Source organism: Mastigoproctus giganteus, chromosome 2 (assembly GCF_048544385.1).
Source record: "Mastigoproctus giganteus isolate SK-2022 chromosome 2, ASM4854438v1, whole genome shotgun sequence".
In the NCBI taxonomy this organism is placed as follows: domain Eukaryota; kingdom Metazoa; phylum Arthropoda; class Arachnida; order Uropygi; family Thelyphonidae; genus Mastigoproctus; species Mastigoproctus giganteus.
Window position 1 is genome coordinate 222,281,792 of NC_143576.1, and position 23,375 is coordinate 222,305,166.

Consider the following 23,375-nt stretch of genomic DNA (forward strand, 5'->3'; position numbering starts at 1 on the left):
CTTCATTCTCTGACAGAACCAAAACCTAAGCCATTTTCCACTCAGTGTTAGCGATATGATATTCACAGCGTTATCCATGGGATCACGTTGAAGTAAACTAAATCAGTGTCACACTCTCTGTGGTCCATGGATTTCCGGGTAGAACTATGTACAGATTGACAGGCTGATAAATTTTTAAGTATATATTTTTAATCTGTATATTTTAAATGTGGAAAGGCAAAATTTGAGGGAGGGGTCAGTAATTTTTGTTTTATTTTTGGGAAAAATGTCCAAAATTATATATTACTTTGGAGGTGCACCAGTGAATCTACTAATCAAAATGGGTCTGTGGGAGAAAAAGGTTTTCGTGCCACAAAAACGTCATAAACTTATAGTTATAAACTTATAGAAATTAAGACCCAACCGGCCTTTTGGATCTCCAGCACCAGAAATGTAAGAAAAGAAGAAGTAGTTCTTGCAAGAACACATTGGACACCCTCATATAACTTATCTTTACTTTCTCAGAAAGGAAGGCCCTCCACAGTGTATTCATTGCCATAATATTCTCTCAGTAAAAGATATTTGACTTGACTGCCCCTTTTATTAGCAGGAAAGGCTAGAATCATTCCAATCTTATGGAAGTTTATAGGAACCTATAACAATATTATTATTATTAGACATATGGTGCAAGGAAGCCTGAGGCTTATGGTGCACCAGCCAAAAAAAAAGTTCCAAGTTACACTGAAAGAGAGAGAGACAGAGAGAGAGAGAGAGAGAGAGAGAGAGAGAGAGAGGAATCACCAAGAAAGGGAAGAATGATGATATCCAGCTCAAAACACTGGGTGTGCCAAGCTCATACTCACCAGATGTGAGCCCCTGCAGTTATTGAAGCACATCTTGGGAAATGAAGCGACCTGGATGAATTTTTCTGCTTTCTAAAGAAGATAACGAAGTTCTCTCACCTCTACAAAACTTACAGACTGAAACTTATATTAGTTTGAAAGGCATATAGCCGTTGTAGCCCTTGTGCCAAAACTTTCAACAACAAAAACAGTCTTAAAACATTCAGTAGGCTCCGTTTAGGCGTTTTATTTCTCTTAGCCCAATTTCCATTGATTTCCTTAGCCAATCAAATTAGAATATATATGTAGAAGGAAATGGATGGCGCCAACTATGGTGAGTGGATTTGAGTATTTATATTTTGTATATATTCTTTTCCTGATTAAAATCAAGAAAATAAGGTGGATGCACGATATGCATGTATGCGTATTTATCGGTGTTTTGCTGTAGTATTTTTAATTTGTTTATTTTCTCAAGCGGCGGAAAAGTCTAGTTCACAAGTCATGGCGATACATTCAAATAAGTCAGAAAATGATCCACTGGCCTCCTCTCTGGCGTTTCATTCTGATTTTCAGCCGAATTCTATGTGTGGTAAGTAGTATATAATTATTATATCAGAATGTATATTTTTATTATTGTTAAAAATATTCGATTCATTATAGCCCGCTTGCCCTGGAATAAACATTCCCAGGTTGCTATGGACGACAGCTTATTAAAGAACTATCATTTTACAGTCCCAGTACTTCCTATACTGAGATTTATCAGGCTACGTTTCCCAGTGATATATTAGGATTTTTACCTCTGGTAAATGTGAGTGAACGAAGCAGATTTTTTTATGGTTTAGAGTGGAATACCCGATAATCTGACCCGTAAGGTATGGTAGGTACCTTCCAAGTCAATTGAGATGTTATAAACAACTCACCCAACCACATAATCGCACCTTATAAAGCAAAGTGACACAAGTCCAAAATGAAAAGTCATTGTATCTGGATCCTTGATAACCCATTGGCACTTACAAGAAAAGTGACATTCAGAACAGCACTTTATCATTGAGGTTTCACTTTTCAAAAATGCTACAGTTATATAAAGCACTCAGAACTAAACAACCAGAACTATAGTTTAGACATAATATCATTTGATTAGTACCTGAAATAAGATTCTTGAGGGTTTTTTGTTCAGAAAGTAGTTGATATTCCTTCATCACATCTGGCAATTGAGTGCATCATGTTAAAGAAGCAAGAAGAGGAAGCAAAACTCTTGATCTGATTATCAGCAGCAATTTTTCATGCATTATGAACCTGCAGATAAAAGACCACTGGGTAGCAGTGATCACAGTGTACTGATGTGGGATTTACTTAAAGACATAACTACTGTCAAGGGTAAAGGGAAGACCTTTTGCTTTTGTAATGGGAAGCATTCGGGGATGTAATCATAGAAGCTACTAGATTTTCATACCAACTAAGAAATACCATTCTGGCTTAGACTTAAATAGATGTCAGGCAGATGAGACTTGTATCTGAGAAGAAAAATGAATGGAATGAATATAAATTATCTGTTGATTAAGAAGCTTATGGTAGATACAAACTAATCTGTAATCAAGTAACAAAGAAGGTTAGTAGTACTAATAGCTTTTGTTTGTTAGTTTGTTATTTGGTTTTTAGGAGCATTAGCAACTAAGGCCATATTGCTCCGGGATATGCGGTGGTCATTCCCTGACCTTTCCACATCCTCCGTATTTGGTGGTGACAGGCTCGAACCCCGGTCTAATCAAGAAGCGTGTGCTACGCACTGCTGCTCCTTCCCACCTGGCTACGGAGGCGCCAGTATGAATAGCAAGTGATACAGGAAGCAAGAAAGTAAGCTTATATAGCATCAGCTAAAAAAAAAAAAAAAAAACCCTGCAGAGTTCACCCATCTGTACCCTCAAAGAATTTGTCTAGTTCTTCCTTATTTATTTAACCCATCCACTTCCAAAACAAAAAATGGAAGCTTGTTCCAACAATCAACCACCCACTGGCTGAAGACAAACACATCTATTCTGCAGCTACCCTTCTTCCTCAACTTGAATTTATGCCCTCTCGTGTGTAGTCAGAGCAAGTGAAGGAGTGCCATTAACATTTAGCTTATGCAATCCGTTCAAGGCCTTAAACACCTCAATCAGATCTCCACACAGATACTTAGCCTTCAGATGGTGTAATTTGCAGAAGTGAAGTCTTTCTAGGTAAGAGCACCAAAACTTTTGTTGCCTTCACCGGTCTGGTTACCCTTCTCTTCACCCATTCCAGCAGATCTACATCCTTCCTAAAGTGTGCCCTCCAGAACTGTATTCAGTATTCAAGATGGAGCATAACCATTGTCTTATACAAAGGGATAATCACTTCCTTATCCAGCAAAGTTTTTGTATATCCTCGACAAAACCCCATGAGCTGTCCTTGCAGCTTCTCTGCACTGCTCAGTGAATTTCATATCTGACTGCACAGTTATCTCCAGTTCTTTTTCATTCTTCACTACCCTGAGTGTAGTACCACACAGTTAATAAGTTACTTTGGGGTTGCTGCTACCCATATGTAGTACCTTGCATTTGTCAGTGTTAACTTCAACTGCCATTTCTCAACCCATCGACCCAATTTTTCTAGATCTTTTTGCAGTATTTCACCCTGATGACTGTCATTAACCACCTGCCAACCTTTTTATCATATGCAAACTTAGACATTAAGCCTAATATACTTTCATCAATATCATTAAAAAAATTGTAAACAATGGACCCAGCATTGAACCCTTGGGAACTCTGCTAATAACATTAGTCCACGAAGAGCAGTGACCATTCATAACCACTCTGTCTTCTTCCACTTAACCATATCTTTTTGTTTGTTTGTTTGATTCCCTGACCTTTCCGCATCCTCCGTATTTGGTGGTGACGGGCTCGAACCCCGGTCTAATCAAGAAGCGTGTGCTACACACTGCTGCTCCTGCCCACCTGGCTACGGAGGCGCCTCATATCTTTTTATCCATAGCAGTAACTTGCCCTTAATGCTACATTACTCCAGTTTGTACAGCAGTCTTTTATGTGCATCAGTATGAACAGCCTTTATGAAATCCAAGTATATGATATCAAAATTATTTTTTCCAGCTAGTTCCTTGGTCACTACATTAGAGTAGCTCATGAGATTGGTTTGATAAGGCTGCCCCTTAACAAATCCATGCTGTGATTGCAGTACAATTGCATATCTGTCCAGATGGTCCTACATTACTTCTTGAACCAGCGATTCCATTATTTTCCTTTGAACAGACAATGTTGAGCTAACAGGTCTAATTACTGATGTCACCTTTTGTTGATCCCCTTTTATGAATTAGGAATACATTTGCACATCTCTAGTCCATAGAGACCTTCCTTGAATCCAAGGATGCTCTCATAATTATGGCTATGGGTTTGTTTACCTGCTTTGCTACTTCCCTTAATACACTTGGATAGATTCCATCCACCCCAGCTGCCTTTTCACATCTGGCAATTGAGTGTATGATGTTAAAGAAGCAACAAGAGGAAGCAAAACTCTGGATCTGATTATCAGCAGCGATTCCTCATGCATTATGAACCTGCTAATAAAAGACCACTGGGTAGCAGTGATCACAGTGTACTGATGTGGGATTTACTTAAAGACATAACTACTGTCAAGGATAAAAGGAAGACCTTTTGCTTTTGTAATGTAAAAAATTTTGTAATTTTTTATGTCCATCATCAGCAATTTCTTCTCCACTTTCCTTTTAGTTATCACAGTCATTTCACTCCTCGTTAGAGTCTGATAAACTTCCAGAATCCCCTTCCCTAAAGAATTCCTCATGTGTGAATGTAGATGCAAAATACCTATTCAGTTTGTCACCTGAGCAGGGTCATCAGTGCTTAACCCAGTGGTTTCAACTGTGGTGCTGCAACAACATTTCAGGAGTGTCATGTAATTTGGGTTTAAGTTACTTAAACTTATTATTATTTTTTAATTTATATATTTATTTCATTATAAAAAGGTGTACAGTATCTTTTTAATTTTTTGGTGATCTATAATTGATGTTTACTTAGTACCTCTATATAAAGAATAAAATTATATACTGTATATATATAATTTGTATTATGAAATGTAATTTTTATAATTATATTATTGTAATAAATATATATATATATATATATATATACAGTCGATTCCGGTTATTTAGGACACATCGGGACTAGTGCATTTTGGCCCGATTAAGCGGCTGCCCCAATTATCCGAAGTCTCACGTAAATAGTTAAAAATACAACGTGCACCCCCCCCTTTAAAATTGGTTCACTGTACAATCAAATCACGTTACGACGAATTCACCACAGTAAAATTCCGTTCACTATACGATGTGTAGTAAGCGCCGGTCATTGTGATCACGTTTGTGAATTGAATTTTAATTCTATTAAACAGCGATTCTAATTAGCGAAAATAGGAGGAATATTATCCATAGGCTATAAAAGTAAAGATATATTAAGCACAAATTTACTCTTTATTACCTTACCAATTAAAAAATTAAATGATACGTGAAAATCGGAAGAATATACGTGATAATCGGATGAATTAATACGTACTGTAATAATGTGTACATACTAACTAAACTAGTTGACATTTCTGTTCACTGACATTTGTGGGTGGGGGTTAAAATTTAAAACAGTAAAAAGATAAGCAATCAATAACAAAGAACACGGCACACACAAATTGCAAGTAACACAACACGCGTAAGTGAGAACGGAGTAACAAATTACGAAGCTTTAAAAATAGGAATGAAGAGAAGATCTGAAAGTTAATTTTTTTATTTGATTGAAGAGTTCATGGAAGTGTAAACACATTTTACCATAATAACCCACAGAATTCCAGCTGTCGGTATTACCGCAAATTCAATAAGATCGAGTTTACTGTCCGTTTATGATAGATTTCACTAACAGAAAAGCCCAATAAACAGGTGATTGCTAATTGTTTTTATTGTTTTATGGTTGTGACCTCCAGAAATCCGACCGAACTACGTAGTACGGTCGGAGACAATCGTAGGGTAATCTCCAGTGCTGAGGTTTCCTGCCCCGATTAAACGGCATTTTGTCCCAATTAAGCGAAGTAAACCCTGGTTATTTTCTTCATTGGTTTTTGTTTTTTAAGATTTGCCCCAAATAAACGGCTGCCCCGATTAACCGGTGGCCCAAATAACCGGAATCCACTGTATATATATATATATATATATATATATATATATTATTATAGAATTAGTAAAATAGGTTATGTTGGTAAAGGCCGAAAATATATTATTATAGATTTAGCAAAATAGGTATATGCTATATAATCGTTTTTGAGTTAGCTATGTTGGTAAAGGCCGAAAAAATATAAAACCTAAACCATACAAATGTAGACCAAATTATACTTGTAGATTAAATCAACCAGGTAACTCTAAAATAGCCTATACTGGCCTCTGTGGCTGAACCTAGTGAAGAATAATAATTAGCAATACATGTAATTATAATAATACAATACCAATTGTTAATTATAGGTAATAGGATACGTACGATCACTCATCGGTGAATACAGGATATTAGAGCTGGAAAAGGAATTAGAAAATGTGAATTGGAATATCATCGGTTTGGCTGAAACAAGAAGAAGAAATGAATCAGTTATAAGTTTATCAAGTGGAAATCTGCTGTACACCAATGGAAACAGTGAAAGAAGTGAAAGTGGAGTTGGGTTTCTAGTCCATAAAGATTTTAAAAACAACATTTTGGAATTAAAAAGTACATCACCAAGGGTGTCAAGACTAATACTCAAGATTTCTAAGAGGTACAAGCTAAAGATTATAATGATTTATGCACCAACATCGAGCCATGATGATGAAGAGGTTGAAGAAATGTACACCGAAATTGAGAGTCTTCTAGATGAGCAGAAAACCCACTACACTATTATTATGTGGGACTTCAATGCTAAGGTTGGAAAAAGGCAAAACCGCGCAGAAAGAGGAACTATAGGAAATTTTGGAATTGGTGAAGAAATAAAAGAGGTGAAAGACTTGTGGAATTTGCAGAATCTCAAGGACTGTCAGTAATGAACACTTTTTTCAAGAAAAGGGTGAACAGAAAGTGGACATGGAAGAGTCCAAATGGATTAACAACTAATGAAATCGACTTCATCCTCACTAACAGAAGATATATTGTGAATGATGTTACCGTCCTGAATAAGGTAAATGTTGGAAGTGATCACAGAATGGTAAGATGTACACTTGATATAGATGTAGGAAAGGAAAGGAAAAAACTGACTTGAGTAAATAATACAAAGGTCTTTGAGATAACAGAGGAGGAGAAAAAGCAGTATGTACTGGAACTTAAGAACAAGTTTGAGCTTCTGCAGACTGCTCAGGACCAAGATATCGACGAGGAATATTACAACTTTCTGAAAGTGATAAAGCCCAAGAAACCTATAGGGAAACAGAAATCCAAAGAAGAAAAAAATTAGTCAAGAAACACTTGTCATGATGAAACGAAGACGACAAATGAAGAGCAAGAAAAACACTGACAGGGAGAAAATTGAGAATACTGAGTTATGCAAAGCCATTAGAAAGAGACTCGTAGAGGACATAAGAAGATTTAACACAAGAAAAGTAGAACAAGCATTTTGGGAAAACAAAGGATTTAAATCAGCAGCCATGAGCAGTAATACAGAAAGACAAATGATACTGAAACTGAAGAATAGCGATGGTGTACTTATAAACAGCAGAGAAGGTATAATTCAAATAGCAGAAGACTACTATAGAGAATTATACAAGGAGCGAGGGAATGATACCAGCAGTGGGGAAGATGGATTGCAAAGTAGCAACACATACGACATACCCGATATTCTTCCTGATGAGGTAGAACATGCATTGAAGAAAATGAAGAATCGGAAAGCCCCGGGGGAAGATGAAGTTACTGTAGAGTTGTTAAAATTGGGAGGAAGAGACATAACACAAAAACTGGCAAGGCTCTTCACAAAATGCATTAGAAAAGGTGTGACGCTTAAGTAGTGGAATAATGCAGTCATAGTTTTGCTGCATAAGAAAGGAGATAAATCAGAAATTGGAAATTATAGACCAATTAGCTTGTTATCCCACATCTACAAGTTGTTCACAAGGGTCATCACTAACAGATTAGAAAGAATACTTGATGAGAATCAACCGAAAGAGCAAGCTGGCTTTAGGACAGGATTCTCAACTATGGATCACCTTCACGTAATATCACAGCTAATGGAGAAAGCAAATGAATATAAAACACCATTATGCTTGGCATTTGTGGATTATGAAAAACCATTTGACTCCATACGGCATAAGGCAATGTTTCGGGCACTGGAAAGACAAGGCATAGATACCCCATATATTATGATTTTGAAGAAAATATATGAGAGTGCTACCTCCTTTATTAGACTAGACAAAGACAGTAGCAAATTTAAAATCGAGAAAGGAGTTCAACAAGGAGACACAATATCTCCGAAACTGTTTACTGCTGCCCTTGAGGAAGCTTTCAGAAGATTAGACTGGTCGAAGAAAGGAGTCAATGTGAACGGAGAGTACCTAAACCATTTACGATTTGCAGATGACATTGTGGTCATAAGCCATGATCCCAAAGAATTAGAGGAAAGTCTTAATCAGTTATGCACAGTTAGTAAGGATTTTGGACTAATGATGAATATGGCTAAAACAAAAGTAATGATGAACAAGTATGCCACAGAAAGGGAAATAATGATTGAAGGGGCAGTAATTGAAAAGGTGGAGTCATATACTTATCTGGGACAAGTTATTAGCTGTAATAATGATAAATGGCTGGAAGTCAAGAGAAGAATAAATTTTGGATGGATAGCATTCAGGAAATATAGTCACATACTGAAGAGCAATATCCCAGTTTGTCTGAAACATAAAATAATGAATCAATGTATACTCCCCACCATGACTTATGGAAGTGAAACTTGGGCACTCACCAAAAGAATGGAAGAGAAGCTGAGAACTACACAGTGAAGAATGGAACGAATCATATTGGGAATCAGACTGTTAGATAAGAAGAGAAACACATGGATTAGGCAGCAAACTCAAGTAAAGGACATTCTTATCGAAACTAAAGAACTAAAATGGTCTTAGGCAGGACACATAGCTCGAAGACATGATGACAGATGGACTAAGAAAATAACAGAATGGTATCCAAGAGGAGCTAGAAGAAAACCTGGAAGACAAAGGCGGAGATGGATAGATGAAATTCATGAGTTTGTGGGTAGTAAATGAATGGCCAGTTTGGAGAGGCCTTCATCCTGCAGTGGATTGAAAATGGCTGATGATGATGAATAGGATACATTGAAAGGGACTTATCAAGGGCTAACCCCCTTGATAAGTCCCTTTCAATGTATCCCACCCATAATTAACAGAGATCTATAATAATATATTTTCGGCCTTTACCAACATAACCTATTTTACTAATTCTGTAATAAAATATTACCACGGATGTAAGGTTCAATCTAATACAGATGGCTTTAATCCGACTTTATAAAATATTTTCATATATTGTTCCTATTATAGATAGAGAGAGAGAGAATCAGATCTAACAGGCAGAAAATTGAGTAGAGGTGCCGCAAAATAAAATAAATTACTTAGGGGTGCCGTTATTAAAAAAAAAAAGGTTGAAAACCACTGGCTTAACCCATAGACTCCCATAACCCATAGTGGCCCAATGTGATTCAACCCCTTTCTACTGTTAATTCAATCATACAATTCTTTCCTGTTTTTCTTTGCCAGAGACTTCTCATAATCTGTCTTAGCTTTCCTAACCTCCTTTGTGGCTTGATTTATATCTATCATAGGCTCTGTTCATCTGTTAATTTTTATGTATCCATGCACTTTTATTTTCTGCTGCAAGTATTATTAGTGTACTGGTCACAGTCATTAGGTCTATTACACACTCCTACTCTCAATTTGGTTTTGCACCAAATTTTGGTTCACTCCAAATTGACTCATCATTGCACTCATTACCCATGTCAACTGGATGCAGTGCCTTAGATTTAATATGCTTCTTAACTAAGAGCATAACCCTCCACCTCTCCTGTTCTGTCTGTCCTTCCTGTATACATTGTACTCTCCATATTCAAATTCAGCATCGCTTAAGTCTGAGTGATGCAATGTTTCCGTTATTCCTGCAATGGCTGCGTTTGATGACTTCATCACTACTTCAAATTTATCAAAGACAAGCTGAGGGAAATTATGAGAAGTCTCTGGCAAAGAATACCGAGTAAAGCAGCAAAGATTTCTTTGTTTATATTAACAGTAAAGGAGAGCGTTGAATCACATTTGTTCATTTGATGTGAATGGTTTAACTGTTGACGATACTGCTTAGGTTGCTGACAAACTGAATAGGTACATTGCTTCTACATTCCCATATGATGACTTCTTTAAGGTGGGGAATACTAGAAGTTCATCCAGATTTAATAGGAAGCTAAATGATTTTGCCATAACTGAGAGGAAAGTGGAAAAGAAATTGTTGACGCATAACATAAAAAAGGGGCACCTGGGATGAATGGAATCTATCCAATCATATTTGGGGGAGGAGGGGGGGGCAGCAAAGGAGGTGAACATACCGTTAGCCATAATTATGGCTAACCTTTGGCCATAAGCCATAATTATGGCCATCTTTGGATTCGGGGATGTCCCTCTGCACTGGAGATGTATCAGTATAGCTCAAATTCACAAAGGGGATCGAAGGGTGACTGGTAATTACAGACTTCTTAGCTTAAATTCTGTTCCAGTGAAAATAATGGATCATCTGGTTAAAGAAGTAATGCAGGACCATCTAGAAAGGAATGCAATCATACTGCAATCACAGTATGGATTCGTTAAGGGGTGGTCTTGTTGACCAGTATGATTGTATAGTTTGATGCAATAACAAAGGAATTGGATGCAAAATATAATTGTCATATATACAGTCCATTCCGGTTATTTGGGACACACCGGGACTAGTGCATTTTGGCCCGATTAAGCGGCTGCCCCAAATATCCGAAGTTTCACGTAAATAGTTAAAAATACAATGTATCCCCCCCCCCCCACCTTTACAAATAGTTCACTATACAATCAAATCACGTTACGATGGAGTCACCATCGTAACGTGATTTCATAGGTAGCATAATAAAGTACCATTCACTATCAATGTGCAGTAAGTGCCGGTCATTGTGATCACGTTTGTGAATTGAATTTTAATTCTATTAAAAAGCGATTCTAATTAGCGAAAATAGAGGAATATTATCCACAAGCAAAGATATATTAAGCACAAATTTACCCTTTATTACCTTACCAATTAAAAAATTAAATGATACTAAAAATCGGAAGAATATACGTGATAATCGGAATAATTAATACGTACTATAATAAGTACATACAACTAGTTGACATTTCCGTTCACTGACATTTGTGGATTGGGATTAAAATTTAAAACAGTAAAAAGATAAGCAATTAATAACAAAGAACATGGCACACATAAATTGCAAGTAACACGATACGAGCAAGTGAGAACGGAGTAACGAGTTACAAAGCTTTAAAAATAGGAATGAAGAGAAGATCTGAAAACTAATTTTTTTATATGATTGAAGATTTCATGGAAATGTAAACACATTTCACCATAATAACCCACAGAATTCCAGCTGTCGGTATTATTGCAAATTCAGTAAGATTGAGTTTACTGTCCGTTTTCATTAACAGAAAAGCCCAATAAACAGGTGACTGCTAACTGTTTTATGGTTGTGACCTCCAGAATTTCGACCGAACCACGTGGTACCGTCAGAGACAATTGTAGGGTAATCTCCAGTGCTGCGGTCTCCTGCCCCGATTAAACAGCATGCTGTCCCAATTAAGCAAAGTAAACCCTGGCTATTTTCTCGATTGGTTTCTGTTTTTTAAGATTTGCCCCAAATAAACGGCTGCCCCGATTAACCGGTGGCCCAAATAACCGGAATCCACTGTACTTTGATTTCGGGAAAGCATCTCATACTTCTTCTTCTTTAATGCTGCCGAATGGCGTTTGCGACTTCGTTTTGATATTGTTCTCTGTCTAGCGCTGCGTGTAGAATTTGTGCTGTTGTCATGTGAAGCCAGGTGTTGATGTTATCTAGCCATGCCATTTTCGGTCTGCCTGGGCGTTTCTTGCCTTCGATTTTTCCCTCCAGGATGAGTGGTAGTAGGTGATATTTTTGTTGGTTCCTAGCGATGTGACCTAGCGATGCATCTCATACTGTTGCACATATAAGAATTTTGTATAAATTGGAGCAGTGTGGCATTAAGGAGAAGTTACTGCTATGAATAAAGGGATGGATGGGTGAGTGGAAAGAGACGGATTGATTATTAATGGACACTGTTCTTCATTAAGCTGCTCTGGGTGCTGGGCCCATTGGTACATCAATATTCATTAATGATGTTGATGAAGGTATATCAGACAATATCTAAGTTTGCAGATGATGTGCAAAGGTTGGCAGAGTGGTTAATGACAAGAATCAAGATAAGCTACTGCAACAAGATCTAGCAAAATTAGGCAGATTTGCTGAGAAATGCCAGTTGAAGTTTAACATTGACAAATGCAAGGTACTGCATATGGGTAGCTATAATCCCAGATTAATATACAAGCTGTGCAATTCTACACTAAGGGCAGAGGGAAAAGAAAACAGCTTGAGAATAATATTCCAGTTGAATATGAAGTTCTGTGAGAGTTGCAGACAGTCTACCAGGACAGCTCATGTGGTTTTGCCAATGATATTAGGAACTTTGCTAGCAGTGGCTTTGGAGATGGAAGGCTTGTCATGGGATATCCCAGGTTGGTCTTGTAGGCGATTCTGCATTTGGTGACATTACAGCAACAGAAATGTTTCTTGAATTTCTGCATAGTGTGATTCAAGATGGTGAATTCACAAATGTACCAGCCCTTTACTCTAAATTTCTCCCCAACAAGTCACTGGATATTAAAAAGTCACCCAACAAAGCAGGCATGAAAACTAACAAAGAAAGAATTGCTGTGTTAATGTGCACAAACAAGACTGGAAATCATATGCTGTAGCTGTTGTGCATTTGTTAAAAGTAGAGTCCCTGAAATTTTAAGGACATCAGCACGAAAGCTCTACCTGTTATAGCTCCAGCACTTGGTTGATTGGTGATATTTTTGTTTCATGGTTTGAAAGTGAGTTTGTACCATTGGTTGGATGCCACTTGCTTTCAAAAAACTTGAAGAGGCTCTTATATTAAAAAAAACTGGGAAAAAAATAAACAAGTTTTTCCCTGTTTTGCAATTCAGTCATGAGAAAGGAAGGGTGGATTTTATAAAAGCCTTTACATTTTATTCCTAAAATTATGAAAAAATATCCCATGCTCTATTTTGTTTCCTTTTATATTTTTCTTTTCTTTGTTATTGTATTTTTTTTAAAAAATAGAATATTAGCAAAGTGATTTTGTAGGTGATTGCTTTGGTAACTTTGTGGTGCAAAGTTTTGCATTTCCAAAATTTTGATTAGTTGCCCAAGGGATAAAAGAATAAGAATAAAATGATAGTTGATTAAAAATAAGTCGATTATACAGAATTATCAAAATGTTAATGGCTGTGCTGACAATTCATTCTCACTTTATCTGTGTTTTAATTTGATATTTCATGTTTGGCTAAATTTATCCAAAACTGATAATTTGCATGTTCTGAGTTTGCTACTGTATTTTAGTTATAAAAGTTATGTAATTTCAGTTATAAAAAAAAAAGCATACCCACTTAAAATTTCACAAAGGCTTGTTGTGCAGTAATGAAATACTTCCCCCCCCCCTCTTTCTTTGAAAAAAGAGAGGAGTAGATGCCTGGGAATTAAATTCAAAAGGATATGGAGACATTACCAGATGATTTGCCCATCATACAGGTATCATCAAGAATTGGGGTGCAGAATTTAAAGAATTTGTAGGATCACAAAGTATCCCCAACTTTGTCGTGATCCATGACTGTGCCATTGCTGGCAGCTCCAAGTTTATGATGAGAATCCTTTTTTGACTTGATTTAACCCCTTCTTTATCATAAATATTGCTTCTCCCTCTTTGCAATGCATAATTCAGTTAGTCAGAAAACAAATACAAATGTTCTGCAGGATTTTCATTTCCAATGCAACATATGCAGTATTGGCCAAGGAATTAGTAATAGTATTAGTCATATAGTGTAAAGAAGCCACAGACTTTTGCTGCATCGGCCAAAAAGAAAAAAAAAGGTAGATAAGAAAATACAGACCAATTTATGCATTTCTCTCCTTGTGTAGGTAACTATCCAGTTGACTTTTGAATTTCTGCAAACAGCCTCAACTACCTGCAGAAACAACCTGTTCCAGTAATCAATGATTCACTTGCCAAAAAAAACTTACTACAATCTAGTCTACACCCCCTTCACCTGTAATTTCAATTTATGGTCCCTTGTTCTGGAATGCTTTATAATAGTGAAAATTCCTCCTTCATTCATTTTATTAATCCCCCCGCCCTCTCAGAGCCTTATACAGCCCAATCTGGTTCCCCTAAGGTACTTTGGCTGACAAGCTTTGTAGCCCACATAATCAAAGTCTTTTGTCATACAATTGCCCTTTTGCTGATCTCACCATGCAAGTTGCCTGTCTTTGGACTCTTAAGACGCTCAATGTCTTTTTTCAGATGGGGTCTCCATACTTAGACAATATTCCAAATGCAGTTGTACAGTTGCCTTATACAGTGGGATTATGACCTCCATATCTCTACAGGATAGTGTTTGATAAATCATCAATAGGTTGTTGTTCTTGTTATTTGGTTTTTAGGAGCATTAGCAACTAAGGCCACATTGCTCCGGGGATGTGTGGTGGTCATTCCCTGACATTTCCGCATCCTCCGTATTTGGTGGTCACGGGCTCAAACCCCGGTCTAATCAAGAATCGTGTGCTACCAACTGCTGCTCCTGCGCATCGTTTACCGGGGGATGTGATGGTGCCTGGTTGCACCGTGAGATGAAAACAAGCTGGTGGCGGTGGCATCATGCTTTGGGTGATGTTCTGCTGGGATACCCTGGGTCTAGTCGTCCATGTGCCGGGCACTCTGTCTACCACCTACCTAAACATCATTGCTGACTAGGTACACCCTTTCGTGGCAACGGCCTTCCTCTCTGGCAGTGCTGTCTTTCAGCAGGATAATGCGTGCCATGCCACACCACCCGGATTGTTCGAGACTGGTTTGCGGAACATGAGGAAGACTTCCAGGTATTGCCCTGGCCTCCAAATTCCCCAGACATCAATCCCATCGAGGATTGATGTCTGGGGAATTTGCAGCAACTCCAATGTGTGGCATCTCAACCACAGACCCTACAGGAGTTAAAGGATCTGCTGATTACGTGTTGGTACCAGATACCACAAGACACATTTAGAAATCTTGTAGCTTCCATGCCTCACTGAGTACGAGCTGTTTTGGCTGCACATGGAGGACCAACGTTATATTAGGTCATAATGTTTTGGCTCATTGGTGTAGTCCACCAGGATAGTTAAACATGATTTTCCCTGAACAAAATCATGTTGTGTGTACTTTAGAATGCTAATTGAGTTGATGGGCTGAGAAACTGCCATTTCTCAGCCCATAAACTCCTAGTCTTAATGAGCATTTTCAAGTGCACTCAATTTCAACACTGCAGTAGTCCACATGCACACATTTTGCTGTGGCTAAATAATGCTTCCAAAGACCCTTTCAGTTGAGAACAAAGGAGACGCCATTGCAATGATCGACAAGTTAGTGTCTGCCTCCGCTGGTGAGGCTTTGGGGAGCATCAAGCTTCAAACTCACAAACATACATTCACACGTTACAAGAAAATAATTCTGGATAAATTACAGACATGTTGATTTGAAACGCCATTTGACCGCTATATTAGTTGATAAGTCACTCTGGGATTATATACAGGGTGATTCACTACCAGTGCGACAAACTTGCAGGAAGTGTAGGGGGCACAAAGACGAATCGGAATCACATAGCATTGCTGGGTCCGAAATGCCTTCGCCATGCGGTAGAGGACGTTGAACGGGAGGTCGCGTGAACAGCGATCCCGCTGGAAGTCAGCATTTGCGAACTGTTTCTGTTGAAGAAATCAAGTAGCAAAAGTCCTCCGGAGTGGATAATCCACAGGTTCCAATGATTGGACGCATTGCAGATGGTATGAACTCATTTGGTTTGTTGACAGTATCCTCCATCCAGTGGATTTGGGAAATACCCAATCATTGGCCTGTCGCTGGAGTACTGGTACTCGGATTGCCTTCTGCAAGACGTAGGACATTCTCCTCATTGTCTGGCGTCCTCGTCGTTGGCTCTCGATTCATGGTACCTCTAGTGAAACAACCAGTCTCACGTAACCTTCTGTGCACACGTGCGAAAATTGTATGATGAGGAGCATACCTGTGCAGGAAATGTTCCTGGTCCAAGCGCAGAGCGGCGCGCCTATTACAGTCAGCAGCTCCATGCGCGAGGTGCATCTCGGCCAGTTCAATGTTTGAATACTCGTCCATCCTACTGCCTTGGGAACCAGTTCGTAAATGCTGACTTCCAGCAGGATCGCTGTTCACGTGACCTCCTGTTCAATGTCCTCTACCGCATGACGAAGGCATTTCGGACCCTGCAATGCTATGTGATTCCGATTCGTCTTTGTGCCCCCTACACCTCCTGCACGTTTGTTGCACTGGTAGTGAATCACCCTGTATGTGTAGCAGTAATCCCAGAGTAACCTTTCAGCTCTGTGGTACTGCACTCAGGGTAGTGTAAAATGAAAAAGACCTGGGATAATTGTGCAGTCTGATATGAAATACTTTGAACGGTGTAAACAGGCTTCCATGACAGCTTATGCGGCACAAACTTTTCTAGCAGAAATAAAGGAGGTGATTGTCTCTTTGTACAAGGGCATGGTTAGGCTGCATCTTGAGTACTGTAGGCAGGTCTGGAGGCCTCACTTTAAGAAGGATGTGGAACTGTTGAGTGCAGAGAAGAGCAACCAGATTGGTGAAGGAAACAAAAGGGTGCTCTTACCAAGAAAGGCTTCATTCAGTTCTGGAAATTACAACATCTGGATACTAGGCACCTGGTTGATATCTGATTGAGGTGTTTAAGGCTTTAGCAGTATTAAATCAATGGATTGAACAAGCTAAATGTTGATGACATTCTCCTTGCTGAGATGTTTTCATATGCTGAGAGTGCACACATGAGTGGGCACAAATTCAAGTTGAGGAAGGAAGGATGGTTGCAGGATAGATATGCAGAAGTTTGCCTTTCAATCAGGGTTGTTGATCGTTGGTATAGCTTTCCATCAAGTTTTGTGGAGGTGGGTGGTTTGAATGAATTCAAGGAAGACCTAGACAAATTCTTGGAGGATATGGATTGGTGATGTGTGGTAGTTTTTTTGTTTTTGATGTTAAACATCCTTGGGAGAATCAACTGAGTAAATCTGATGAGGCACGGAAGTAACCTCATCCATGGCTTTCGCGAGAGGTGCTTCCCACACTCCTACCTCTAGTCTGTGCCGAGCACTCACTAAGTAGTGTGATTAGATTGCATGACACATTTTTCGTGACCGGTACCATATCTTGAATTCTAGTGAACCGATTTACAAAATTCGAATGGCATTCATTTGAATTTCATCAAACTGCATTAGAAAAACAATAAAAAAAAAACAAAAAAACCCGCATGTGTATCTTGTGCACACGAAAGATGTTTTATTTCATGTGAAAACATCCTTGGCTTGGAAGAGGTTAGCGAAATCCAAGCCAATAGCCTAATTACCCATTTGATTATAGCCATTTTTTGAATACAGGTCGACCATCACTAATCCGGCCACCGGTAATCTGGTTCCATCACTAATTCGGACATAATTTCCCAGGTCTGCACACCGACCTGCTGCTACTGTTTTGGTGGTGTTGGTTGCAGCATCAGCTGTTGGTGTGAACTCGTAAACACTGGCAAGCCATTCCCACTTGTTTTTCTGCATTTATTATTATAACCTGCTCACATTTAGCCCCAGCCATAGCTCCAGTGCATAAAGGAACTGCCTCTCGTGGTGTAAAGTGCAAACACTGTACGTTGTCCATAGCAGATAAAGTTGAACTTCTGAAAAAACTCGACAGCGGTGTGTCTGTGAAAAGTTTAACTCTGCTTAATTGTAAATTCCAGCAATTTCTCTCAGTTCCTCTTATTTTAGTAATTTTCTTTTAGCCATTCCTTTTTAGGTTTTTTTTTTTTTTTTTTTACGACACACTTGTACAGACTTGTGGAAAAACACAACACAGTATGATTGATAATATAGTGCGCTAACGAACTTGTTTTCGCAAAATCTCTAACAATACTGACAAACTTATTGCAACATTTGAGAGTTTATTTTATCGTAATTAGTTTTATTGCAGTGCTTGCAATAAACTAATCACAAATGACCTTCATGTGTATGCCGTAATAGCGGCACACATATGTGGCCAACACGACTTCTTAAGAAATAAAGTAACCTACTGGGCCACATCAGCCACATATATGCGACAAAAAGTACTTTTTTTTTTTTTTTTTTTTTTATGCAAAAAACAATAACACTGACATTACAATATTTATATTAGAATTACTAATCAAATTATTTGCTAAATATTTTTTGGCCCCTCGGGAATTTTTTTCTTAAACTAGCTTGGCAGTCAACGTGTTAAAGGTAGGATGAGGTGGTTAGCTGTTGGGTAAACTGTATGTGCTAAAATAACCAACGGTGATCCGGCAAACTCACTAATCCGGCACCCAACAGGTCCGAACGCTGCCGGATTAGTGACAGTTGAACTGTAGTATGATTGCAGCAGTATAGTTATTTGTCATATGATTTCAACAATACAACTATTTGTCAACATTTCGTTTTTCATCTCACGTTTTTGTTACATTCCATTGTTAGGTGCTGCAATAGATGTTTTCACATGAATAATTTTGGAAAAGGTGTTCAACGATGCCAAAGTCAAGTGCAGAGTGTTCTCGAGAGTATCAAGCAAGAATGAAGTGACAAGACCTAAGAAAATAAAGACAAAGTTAGCAATGAATGCATGAGAACAAAAAAGACTATTGAGATTGCTTAAAAGAAACAGAAAATCAAGCATTGGATTTAGCAGTGCCTTCAACCAGTCCTCCTCCATCTAACAGTGATGTACTCGAATTGAGTATTAATTATGTACAGCGGAAAATTAATTTCTCCGATTGCGGAACATGTGAGTTTATATGATCAAGCTCCCTTCCTTACGCCGAATACTATTTACGTAAGAATGCATCGACATCGAAAGTTTGAAAGGAGATTTATGAAAAACAATTTCTGTTCTGTATGCTACATTTGCAATCATCTATGGTTCGAAAACGTCACAAGGAAACCAGCTGCTAAAGATACACCATTGATACGCTATGCACTGCATTTTCCGACGGTGACGACTGGATCCTTGTGCGTAATAGCTGTAGCAGATCACTTAAGAACGTCAACATTATCTAAGTTGAGGCTCATTTCTCCTTGCTAACTGTTCATGCAGATAAGGCACCTGAGACATGCATACGGACAATACAACATTCTTGGCCAAGTGATCAATGTGCCTGTTTCAGTCAACATTATGGTTTCTAAATTCCCGACATTTTTTAATCTTCGGGAACTGAGAATGGGAAATTGCGGTTCCCGCGAATTCTCAAAAAATGAGACTCGTAGTTTGATGAATGTAAACAGAAAATTTTATTACATTGAGACGGCATACAGATTATTCTATTCATTTATTCGAAAACACTAATTGAGATTAGCATAAAATAAATCCTAAGTAAACACTAATACTCAAACAAAATAATAAGGAAAACTACTAGCATTTAACATTTACAGTTATTGTTAAAATGAAATTTTAAAAAACACAGTGCATAATTGCTTGGTCGGAAAGCCTGGATCTTTGTTTAGTTATAAATAAGCCTGAAGTAGAAAAATTTTTAATTTTGGATTGAAGTAGATGTAATTGTTAGAAATGCATCTAATAAAATTTTTAGATTTGGTGTCAGTGTACATATCGCTTCATATAAATTCATCTCGCTTCTTAACGATGAAAATATCTTATCTCATTATTGGCTCTGCTTTTGTTGTCGAAATGGATATATCTCTTCCTAACTCTGTTTTTTCATCCGCTTCTAATTCCCCGGGTTCCGAATTTTACATAATTTTTCTCTGTGGATACCCTGGATATAGTGCACTTTTCTTTGAAAATTCATTCCATTATTAATTTCGCAAATCGCATAATTTCATTTTTATTTGCCATAGCAAAGAAAAAAAAAATCATTATTAACCTCATTTAAACTATTTGGGACTGAACTCCAGATTATGGGAACACCTTGTCACTGCGTTGTGGGCATGGCCGAATTCGGGACGGATTCAAGCAAAAGAATTGTGGGTTTTTTTTTTAATAGACTTTCATTTTTGGCTATTGAAAAGAAATTAGATTAGTTTACGCCAGTAATTCAGGACGGATTCAAGCAAAAGAAGCCACTTCCTCCGGAGGTGTATCCGTAATTTGGAGTATAACCCTATTTGGATTGCTTAAATGTCTAATAAGGGACACAAAGACTTTATCTCTACATTTAAAAAGCTGCTGTTTAATCTCCTTTAAAAGCTTGCTTAAAATAGAATTCAAATATGATTTTCCGAGTTACGAAAGAGGAATCAAAAAATTCCTTCGCTTGTTAGTAGATTTGTATTATGATTAATTAATGCTTCAATTGTGAGTTGCACGGGTTTTAAGCAGTTTAATATATCTTTGGTGATTTTTGGATATCCTTCATCCCATAGATAAGAGAGCTTTAATTCATGTAAAGTAATTTTTATTGGTGTTAAAATCCTTAAAAATTTCTCACTTTCTAATGAAACAGTTATTTGCAACTACATGTATATTTAAATAAAAATTAAGCATTTTAAAATAAACTACGTAGCAGGCTGTATATTACAAAAAAAAAAAAAAAAAATCTCAAATTCCGAGGAAAAAATACATAAGTCCAGCTATTTGATCATGTTAGTAAGAAAGCATGGCTTCAGTATTTGGTTGACATGCCTCTCTATTGATTGTATCAAATCATGATAGATCAGTCATTCTTTGATGACAGTCACATGGAAATTAATTTGGCTAAAGACGACATATGCAAAGCAGTTTTGATTGAGGAAAGTCTCATCACCCAACAGCAAATGTTGCGGAGCGACGATAAATATATTAGAATCTCCCCGGGGAAACTAGCATGTTACAAAGATTGCTGTTTGATGAGCATGCAGAGGAACTGTCCTTTCCCAGCATTTATCTTGGACAATTCAGAACGTTCAGAGAGAATATATGTGTGACTCCATTCATGATGGTAACAAGCCCAGATGATCTGACCAATGTGGTGTTACTCCATATCATCTGTAAATTGCAATGAAGATAATGAGATTGAGAATGAGACTTTGACACCTGCTTTCAAATACATAGATAAAGATACTAAACTGACCCGCGAGCATGTTCAATATATTAACAGCTGCATTGAAAACAATTTGGCCTTTCTAAGGACAATTCCAAACTCAACTTGCTACTGGACTCAACGTAAGCACAATCTATTTGCTATCATTAGACAGCTTGGTAAGCATAGTGTTTTTGACTCTGAGTGGCAATGAAATTGGTTGGCTGCGCTTGCTTCAGCTATTGTACAAATTACAGAATAATGGGTGCAGTGTTAGTGAGGACGTTGTGAGCGACATAGATGTCGTGCAGAAGGCAATGCTTGTGAACGAAGATACTGTAACTTGTGCAGTATACTTCAAGAAGATTGTGGATGTAATTATGAACATGTTACAGTCGAAACGTTATAGTCCATTTGGTAAATTTTATGTGGTCAACTTTTTCAAGCGCATAGAATTTCAACATCACGGTAGTCCAGATACACACATTTTACTGTGGCTAATTTATGCTCCCAAAGACCCTTTGAGTGAGAACAAAGAAGATGCCATTGCAATGATTGACAAGTTAGTGTCTGTCACCACTAGTGAGGCTTCGGGGAGCATCAAATTTCAAACTCACAAACATACGTTCACATGTTACATGTAAGAAAATAACTTCAGATAAATGACAGACATGTTGATTTTAAGCACTATTAGTGCTCAAAATCAACTATAATTTTTATTAGGCATAGGCATATTAGTGCCTATGCCTAATAAAAATGGATACAAAGTAAAATATGCTGCTACAAAAGATGGGGAAAAACCTAGAGGATAATGATTATGCCGACATTGATGCCTTCTTCAGGGAAAATGATGTAAACTCCTATGATTATTACTTGGATTAGAGCTAGCTTAAATCGGCTGAAAATATTTCTCAAACATCAAGCGAGTGAGAAGTGGCACAGTCCATTCAACCCATTCATCTGTAACATTTTGAGATCAAACACCAACATTCAATTCATTATGGAGGAATACTCTTGCACTGTGTATATCCCTTTGATACAACCTGGCACTATGGCATTCTTCAAAATCTCTATGCCGCAGAACTTCGGGGCCAACTACCACTAATCATACAGAGCTTTCTCCAAAATAGAACATTTCAGGTGTGTTACTGCAATACACAGTCTCAAAAAGTTGTTCAGGAAGAAGGAGTCCCACAAGGATCAGTTCTTAGTGCAACGCTGTTTGCAGTTATGCTGAACAATGCAACAGATAATATTCTGCTTAATGTTGACACTTATCTGTATGCAGACGACCTTACAATATCCTGCCATTCATTAAATATGCGCTTCATTGAATGCCAACTGCAACTCTCAATAAACAAAATAGTCATGGGCATCCCACAATGGCTATCGCCTCTCCAGAACAAAAACAACTGCTATTCACTTTTGTAAAAAGCGACAGCTTCATCCAGATCCTGAGCTAACGTTAGGAGCCCAACCAATACCACTTAACAACAATATCCGGTTCTTGGGTTTAGTACTGGACACTAAACTTACCTTTCAGGCACATATAATGCAAATGAGAACTCAGTGCATGAGAAAGATGAATATTCTCAAAGTTATCTGGCGCATTATGACCTTTGCTGTCCTTGCGCCGTAAACCCCTAAAACAAACATAAACAAAGTTATCTCTTCTATGACATGGGGAGCCGATCGCTTCACACTTTTACACTTATATCGTACTTTAATAAGATCTCGTCTAGATTATGGAGCCCTGTTTATGACTCTGCACGTAAGACAGTACTAGCCCGGCTCAATCCAGTCCAGCATAGTGCTCTCAGGATTGCTTTAGGAGCCTTTAAGACATCCCCAGTGCAAAGTTTGTATATAGATGCCAATGAACCTCCACTACATATTAGGAGAAAAGTATTGCTCCTTAACTATGCAGCCAAATTACATAGCCTCCCTTCTCACCCCATCTGGACATATCTGTTTGAACCTCAGTGGGAAAATTTGTATAAAAATAAACCCATTGAAAACAAACCTGCTGGTATCTGGCTACAAGAGCTAACCA

General features: G+C 37.9%; 1 protein-coding gene across 1 annotated transcript in view; it reads left to right on the top strand.

Moving 5' to 3' along the window:
- The first annotated feature begins 1,138 nt into the window (after positions 1-1,138).
- Positions 1,139-23,375, top strand: part of Su(var)3-9 (Suppressor of variegation 3-9) — a 210,852-nt gene continuing 188,615 nt past the window's right edge. Inside the window, exons 1-2 of the mRNA XM_090390180.1 lie at positions 1,139-1,155; positions 1,297-1,410. Of these exons, the coding sequence (XP_090246306.1) occupies positions 1,323-1,410 (88 nt within the window). The 5' untranslated portion in view covers positions 1,139-1,155; positions 1,297-1,322. The remainder of the gene's footprint in view (positions 1,156-1,296; positions 1,411-23,375) is intronic.